Source organism: Cimex lectularius, unplaced genomic scaffold (assembly GCF_000648675.2).
Source record: "Cimex lectularius strain Harlan isolate CLEC.00 unplaced genomic scaffold, Clec_2.1 scaffold232, whole genome shotgun sequence".
In the NCBI taxonomy this organism is placed as follows: domain Eukaryota; kingdom Metazoa; phylum Arthropoda; class Insecta; order Hemiptera; family Cimicidae; genus Cimex; species Cimex lectularius.
The window spans coordinates 329,643-338,170 of NW_019392940.1; the positions used below are offsets into that span (position 1 = coordinate 329,643).

Below are 8,528 nucleotides of genomic sequence, written 5' to 3' on the forward strand. Positions count from 1 at the left end.
AAAGTTGTTTCGTTCACAAGGTGTTAGATAAATAAACAGGGCTTATACTTTATATTTTTATTGTTTTTATAATTAGGTAAATAATACATATCACATGGAATTAATTTTATTACTAATGTGTTTACAGCTCTTTTCTTTTACAATTTTATTTTTATTTTTTGGGTTGTTTAAAAGTTACATTGTTGTACTTGCTTGATAAATTTGATGTAGGCTCAATAATATAAAATAAAATACTTCTCTTTAACACAATTATTGAGAAAATGAATTATTTGTTGTATATGTCAATACATTTGTACATTTTTATAGCTAACTTATTCATTCTGGTAAAATATTCATTTTTTAACATATATATTTCTTTAGCATAAGAATATTCAGAATGCTATTTACTAAAATATTACTGGTGTTGTTATAAAAATAAATTTATAATGTCTTTATTTGTGGTTTCTAGTCTCATTTAGTTGATCCATTGTGATTGATAAAATTTTGTTTATATAGAACAAAACATATACACAGTATAAAAAAATATTTTTATTTTAAATAATACATCAACCATAAAATTCCTTGTGACCTTTCCCAAAATATTTAACTTTCTGTGATTAAAAGGTACTTTATGAAATTCAAGTACAGGTACAAAATATCCAGTCTTTTTTTTTCAGTTACCAGATGATTATTTTTGGATAAGACCAATTTACAAAACTATTGAGATAATTAATTTATTATTGTATTTGGCTGTGTTTTACAAATTTTTTTTCAACTTCAAGTTGTAAAACTACGAAACTAGCTTATGACAACATAGAGGATCTGACTAATCTACATGGCAAAAAAATAATACATGTATGTATTATTTATGGTCCAATAAACATCAAGCGGTCATCACCAACCTGCTGCGCTTTAAACAAAGATTTCTTTTTTTTTAGCGCATCCTTGTCTCTTACTCTCATATTTTGTCTTGTTTACTTTGCTTGCTAACCTCTCAAAGGTACTTCAGGATATCAAATTGCGATTAAGAGAATAAAAAAATAAACACATAACACAAAGATTTTCACGCTTCCCCCCACTTCCAAGGGATGGGAGCTCCTCTGAAACACCGAGACAGTGTGTGGTGAAACCCCCAGCAGCACCCTGGTGAGGAGGTGTCAGACAATACACCTGAAATACCACTGAAAACAGGCCATGTGCCCATGGCGAGATAGCCGGAAGCACAATAATACATATACATTTAATTTCAATCAAACGTAGAGGACTAGAATCGATGTCGTAAACTAATTTTCTAAATGAACACTACATTTGAACACGTATACTCTTAGTGGATTAACCTAATCTAACACAGCGAGAGAGAGAGTTCTAAACCCTGTTGTAATTCACTACTATCACTACGAGAAGGCAAAGCATGCCCGCTAAGTGTACTTTCACGCACAACCATTAACTACAATGATAGGTCAATGTCTGTGTATCTGCTATGTTCTCAATTGACATTTAGTGCATACTATTGATATTGTTTCCAATGAAAAAGAAATAGTGCCTGTAAAAATTAAAGAACAGAAAAGTAAAAGAAATTGTTGAAAAATACTGAGATTTATTTTACGTGGCGTTTCTTTTTTTAAAGATACTCCAAGGGAAAAAGATTTTTCAAAAAATCCAAAGAAAAGTAGATAGGAGAAAAAATAATTAGACAGTATAATAAGACAAAATAAGTAAAATTTATTTAAAAAAGAATTGAACAAAAAAAATAAAATAAAATCTTAAGGCACTGTAATGATATAATAGGGTGTTATGTAAAAATAAAGAATTATTAAAAATAATCAACAAGTTTAGCGATATTTTTGGAGTTAAATATTTCGATCCAATAGCCATCTGGGTCTTTTATAAAAGCGAGCCCCTTCATTTTTCCTGTAAAAAATAATAAAAACTTTTTTTAATGTGTAGTATTTAGTAACTGTTAATTAATGATTATTTAGAGGTCATGAGATGCCGTCTGGTGTGATGTAGGTATAAATCCCAGGCCCTGAAGATAATCTCAATAAATATCGAAACAACAAGAAAATGTTTTTCTAAACCTACATCACACCAGACTGCATCTCACGACCTCTAAATAACTTTTTTAACAATTTATTTGTAGCCTGTACTACATGTACTAATGTAATACATATTACAAAATGTATGCATAAATGACATCACTGACAATATGGCCACAGTGCAAATAGATGACACATGTTATGAGAAACCAGCCAATGTTGGCACCCAACATGAGAGATTAAGCGATGAGGAGGTCTCAATGTAATCGTCTATCTCATGATGGAAACATAGGAAGTAGGGTTAGGAAGGATCAAGAGCTTGATATGGAACTTTTGGAAGCAGGATCGGATCAGTTCATTCATTGATTTAATTGAATTAATTGAAAGAAGTTATTTGGTCAATCGGACCACAAAATATAATGGATTTAAAAAGGTAAAATGAAGTATATTACTACTATTTACTAAAGCTCTCCATGGTCATTTCATTTGTCGACAACAATCGAATCCTGATTACACATTTGAAAAATGGCAAAAAGGAGGGAAATTAGCATTAAATATGAAATATTAAGGTGCAAGAGAAGGCGCCAAGGCTATCATCATTTGATTTGTGGCAGGTTCTCAGCTAGCTTGGAAGCTTTTCAAAGGATTGGAAGGTTTGATTAATCCATTGTCAAAATAAATATTGACATTGTTGTGGATAGTGAGGTTAGGGATGAAGTAAGGGATTTGATAATTTGATTGAGGACTTTTGGTTGGATGGCTTGGCAGAACCCCACTGTTCAACTATGTATGTCCAGAGTGGTAGCTGTAATGTCTTGTATTCGATAGTCTTCTTAGGCTACTGTTAAACTTTTATCTATTAAGCCTTATGTGGAGATTCCCCGTAAATCTGGTATCTTGGTACAATCTTAACTATTTGACTTGAGTCAGTAGCTACTTGTTGTTGATGAGCAGTCACATTGTGAACATTTTTCCTCATTCAGTCTGATCATCTACTTTTGCACCAGTCTTTGATAAGCTCAAGGTGTTCTTGGATGTTAGCGGTTGCTTGGATAAGATTCGGGTTAGAAGGTTAAATTACAGTATAATCTGCGTATGTGGTAATTATTGGGATATTTAGGAAAGTCAGCAGTATAAATGGGATGGTGCGCAGGATGGGGCCGAGAATGCTCCCTTGTCAGACACAGATTTGCATTGGTCTGATATATGAGATACAGCCAAACCTCAGCAGTTAAATAGGACTTCATGCAAGGATGTCTCGGGGTAAGCTAAGGGTTGTTTGTTTCACTCCGTGTAAATGCATTTGTCTCAAGTATAAGAATGAACAGTAATAATTCAACTTAGTCATATGTATCATAGCTACCGTTTTTTGTGGGATGCTAAAGATAAAAAACATTAGAACAAAAAGACTCGCTGTGATAGCAAATTCAGATGCAGCAGTTGGTGAAGGTTATAAACGGCATGCTTGTCTCGCACAAACTGATGGCTCATCTTGTTTCGCCTTTAGGTTGCGAAATGTTTCACCTCGTGGAAATGGTTAACCCCAGATGGCATTTTGTAAGTAATTATCATATTTAGTTGCTCGAGTGATTTTTTCCCACAGTGGAAATCCAGCTTAAGAGTGAGTAGGATTTTATATTGTGACTAAATATACTATTTTTAAGTATAGAATCCAGGGGATTTTCTACTTGGATATTTGTGCATGTAGTGCTTAACTTCAGAAGAATGGATAGGTTTGAGAGGGAAATAAGGTAGAAGTGGTATAAATAAAAACTTATTCAAGAAATCTAAATTTAAAAATATAAATGCACTTGAACAAACAAAAAGTTATTATAGATTATTATCTTTGGTTTACCTTCTTGTGGTTTTTTAACAAATTCGACTCCCAACTTCTGAAATCTGTCGCAAGCTGCATCAACGTCGGGGACATGAATTCCAATATGGCCTTGGAGATTAAAAAAAAATTGAATGATAGTGCAAATATATACAAAATAAACACAATTATGCATGTAATTTGGTCGTTACTTGTCATTTGGACTGAATGAATCAGTAACAACAAAATTACACATCTATCACCCCGAAAACATTAAGGAGAAATCTCACTAAAAGACGCAGTATTAACAACAATCTGAAGGGAAAAAAAGCAATATGCACCTGTAGTCAAGAAATATATGTAAAATTGTGTAAAAAAAAATTTGCAAGAAGGAACTCACCAAATCCACGTGGCTCTGCGTTACCATTGTGATATGACAAATTATCATCATCTTCAGTTCCCCAGTTACTGTGAAAAGAAACTATTAACAGAAACAGTATAGCGGCTCCTTTAAAACATAAAATATAGGTGTTACAAACAATGAAACAAATAAAAACTTAACAAATCCTGGGAAAACTTAGCCCTCTTAAAGAAAGGAAAAGAAATGCCTACTTTAGTACAAATATTCAGAGCATATGCACCATCTGCTGAAGAGGTGAAAGGTTTTTTTTTAACGATAGTATTTCAACTATGAGGTTTTTTTTTTTTAAAAAAAAGCTCATTTGTACTTTTTACAGAAGTGTGTGGTGATTAGTGACCGTTAGTCAATGATTATTCAGAAATCATGAGATGTGACCTGGTTTGACGTAGGTTTAGAAAAACATTTTCTTTATCGTGTCAACGTTTCAATCTTTATTGAGATCATCTTCAGGGCTCAAAGTGTTTTCTGCATACCTGAAGATGATCTCAATAAAGATCGAAACATTGGCACGATAAAGGAAATGTTTTTCTGAAACCTACATCACACCAGACCGCATCTCATGATTTCCAAATAATCAGTTTTTACAGAGTGGAATTGGTCTAGAATTTTTAATCTGCAGTATTACATGTGAGCAATTCATACATTATGTATTTTAGATGGCATATTCAGGTACTTTGTATTGTGCAATAAACTTTTTTAATTTATTTATTATTTAAATCTAATTGTTTAATTATCCAGTGAACTATTATGTAACTATCCTGTGGCTGTTTATACTTTATGATACATGAAAAACCGGAATCCGGTTCTCATTGACTTTCAGGTGCCCACTCCTGGTCATGTATCACTTGTAGCGCATATAAATAAAGAACTTTTCCTTTCTTAATATCGAAAAAGACTAATTTTATTTTAATCAATACTCGATATATAGAACTACTGGGCAAACAGAAATGAGGAGAATCATTTGAATCCCACACATTTTACTTGAATTTTATTCTGTGCTTATCCAGGTACCTATACTGTAGCGAACCACCTGTAGTTCTGCTTTAAATTGCCAAATATAGTGCAAAACAGGTAAAGGTACTTTGTATTGTATCAACCAATAGTTTAATAACAAAATAGACATTATGAGGCTTACTGAGTCAATTCCAAAGTAGCTTTCCTCGACAGTGCCCATTGAGTCCTTTCGGTATTGTCTGACGGCACCTCAGACTGGTCTTCATACCCGACAAAATAAAGCGTGAACTTCATAGGCTCAACGTCTATCTTTGTCAACAGTGTCATGCCAAGTACGTCGGTGTAGAAAGGAAGGGACTTTTTAGGATCCTTAATCCTGTACATGGTCTGCTGCATTAAGTAATCCTGAAAATGGTGGAAATATGTCAAAAACGATTGCTCTTTCTTTGAACAATCAATTTGTTTTTTTCATTACCTTTGTCGCCGGATCGGGCTTGGAGCAATCGGCCATGGTATTTAGTATCTTTTTAATTATATCCTTTAAATTTCAAAGAGGAAAGACTCAAACAACAACTGAAAATTGATAAGTTGATACCACTTAAATTTTACAATCTGCTTGGTGGGATTCCCGATAGGGGTCAACGGCCTTATCACCATAATCCCACCAATTTTCAACTTCAAAATTGTCTCGATCAAGTCATTTTTGTCTGCAATTTCAACCTAGAAAGATAAAATTCCTTTCAGGACGATTGCCTGGATCACTTTTCAATGTGGAAGATGGCTGCATGGATCCTATGATTAATAACAATTGGAAAGACATTTATTAACAAAAAATGACAAATAATTTCCCCCTGTTCTGATTTTAGAAGGAAACAGGGTTGTTTGTACAATACATATAATACTGATATATGTATTGAGTGCCTCTTAGTGTGTTTTGAGATTGAATGTATTTATTGTCGCGAATTTTCAGTGTGTGAGGTCCATTGGCAGAATATTGAGTACTCCAGCCCCTCAATAAGGTTAGTTATAGTGAGGAGGGTGTTGGAGGAGTGTCAAATACTCCACTACGCTGACGGAGTGGATGGTAGGTAAACTGGATGAAGATAACTTGGAAGTGGGGTTTTTCTTCCCCAGCCTTTTTGCTTATTGTACTTTCCTAGTTCCCTAGTTCAATGCAATTGACAAACCTTCATACTTCACCTACTAGATAATTGATGTATTGCTACAATTCCTTTCTGTGAGTTTTCTCTGTATCTCAGGTTATGTCTGCATTGAGCGGTTTTGACTCGAAGATGATATGAGTGGCTCTTTCTTCCTCTTTATGAATCTACAAATGACAATTGAATATACCCCATGTGGTGTAGATGTTTTCTCAGATGCCAATGGCTGGTATATAATGCTATAACTCCTCTAAGTTTAGCACTCTCTAACTAGCAGTGAGTTTGCCAGTTTTGGCGAGGGTTGTTTTAGCATAACCTTACTCCATCTAGCACCACTAGAGTCCTAGGAGGACAAACTCAGAGGAATGGTAGGATTACTAACCGGTCACTGGCATCTGAGAAAACATCTACACAACATGGGTATATACAACGATGATCCCATTTGCAGATTATGTAATGAGGAGGAGGAAACAGCCACTCGTATCATCTTCGAATGTGAAGCAACAGCTCAATGGAGATTTCACCTAATATAAAAAAAAAAAACTTAGGGAATCAAATTGCAGCAGCGACAGTCAATGACCTGATACTTCTGAGGAGAAGGATTGAGTCTATTGCACTGAACTAAGGAACTAGGAAGGTACAATAAGCCAGAAGGGGAGCGCAAACCCCCACTTCCTAGTATCCTTTTTACCATACCATACCACTAGAGTTTATCTAATTCTTCTTTTGTCTTGTTTGAATCAATTCTGTGATGGAGGATTTTGTGTTTGTTTTTGTTATCCCAAGAATAGGTTCAGGCCCTATATAAGGCCTTTCAGATCCTCCTCTGACCAGTGGGTCTGCCTTTTCATTACCCCAAATTCTCTTGTGTCATTGTACCCAACATGTCATCAGGTTGTTGTTTCTTCTGGTTATGGAAATTTTCAATGTATTCACTGTCTAATTTTGATGTGATATTTTTTTCATGCTAATGTTTGGCTGCACAAACATTGATGGTATGCATTTCAGCTTGAAAGGCCCCCCCCCTTCACTAATGCTTCGATTGTTCATGTTTTGAACTTGTACAGAAAACGGCTGGTCCAGTTCCTTTCTTTGTTTTGGAGCCATCTGTATACTATATCATTGTATCTGATTTCCTCCCGAAAACTTCTTCCCCTTTGTAGTCTGTAAACCATTGTAAGTGTAAAGGGTTTGCACGCCAAATATTTTTTAAAAATTGTGAATTGTTATTTTTCCATAATTTTGTTTTAATTATTTTAAACAGTCTGTCAGGTGTATCCCCAGGGTGCTTGTGAAAAACAGCCAATTTGTAAGTATGTCGGTTTTGAATGCAGGGCCATGTGTCTTTGATAACTGACATTTTTTCTGAATCTTTGTTAGTTTTCAACTCTAGAATTTTACTCCAGATATAATAATAAGTAATGCTAGCCCGCACGACCCGGGTATCCTGATCAGCCTGGAAGATCTGAAAAGAAAAATGAGAAATTTAATCTACAATGAATGGCAGGCCCGCTGGAAAGAGATGAACGAAAAATTAAAAGTGCATAAAGAAACGGTGAGGCCATGGCCTGTGGAGAACTTAAAGAAACGAGACAAAACAATATTAACAAGGTTGAGGATAGGCCACACCCGTCTCACGCACGGCCATCTCACCATTACTTGGTGGGGAGAAGATGCAATAGGTTAAGAGTATACCGAGAAAGGCGCGACCTACCCTATGACCAATGAGCAATCTAAAACATAATAGTGACCACATAAAGAAATTATTTAGATATCTGAAAGCAGTGAACGCATATCAATTAATTTGATCCACCCCTTAGTAGAACTTTGGATTTCGTATGTATGTATTTATTGGCGAGGATGCTGCAGTGAATGTTATGAGTAAGAACGTTGTTTTTAACTGTACATAGTGAATGTGTGTAGTGGATGAGCGTATTTATTAGAGTGAATGTATTTATTAGCAAGGATGGAATGTATGTTTATATGTTTAAACAGGTGTGTATAAATGAGGTCGGGGCGTCATCGGAATGCGCTGTACCATGACTGTCCGCCAAATGTTAGTTTAGGATTAGTAAAGGGTGTATGTTGTTATGAGTGAGGACAGGTTCTGACGGAATATCGAGTACCTCGGTAACCTATCAATATGTGTGAAAGGTGTTCTTTTA

General features: G+C 34.8%; 1 protein-coding gene across 1 annotated transcript; it reads right to left on the bottom strand.

Moving 5' to 3' along the window:
• Window positions 1–1,678: 1,678 nt before the first annotated feature.
• Window positions 1,679–5,840, bottom strand: LOC106667990 (lactoylglutathione lyase). Its single transcript, XM_014396348.2, has 5 exons — window positions 5,679–5,840; window positions 5,385–5,608; window positions 4,229–4,296; window positions 3,871–3,960; window positions 1,679–1,890 (listed from the first exon to the last, which is right to left on the bottom strand). Exons 1-5 carry the CDS (start codon window positions 5,712–5,714, stop codon window positions 1,793–1,795), a joined length of 516 nt encoding a protein of 171 aa, XP_014251834.1. The 5' UTR covers window positions 5,715–5,840; the 3' UTR covers window positions 1,679–1,792.
• Window positions 5,841–8,528: the final 2,688 nt, after the last annotated feature.

Excerpts from the sequence above, each read along its gene's own strand:
- LOC106667990 (XM_014396348.2), bottom strand. The coding sequence starts at position 5,714 with ATGGCCGATTGCTCCAAGCCCGATCCGGCGACAAAG. Across the intron at positions 5,609-5,678 it reads AGCCCGATCCGGCGACAAAG|GATTACTTAATGCAGCAGAC; the intron begins GTAATGAAAAAA and ends CACCATTTTCAG. Across the intron at positions 3,961-4,228 it reads CGCAGAGCCACGTGGATTTG|GCCATATTGGAATTCATGTC; the intron begins GTGAGTTCCTTC and ends TTAATCTCCAAG.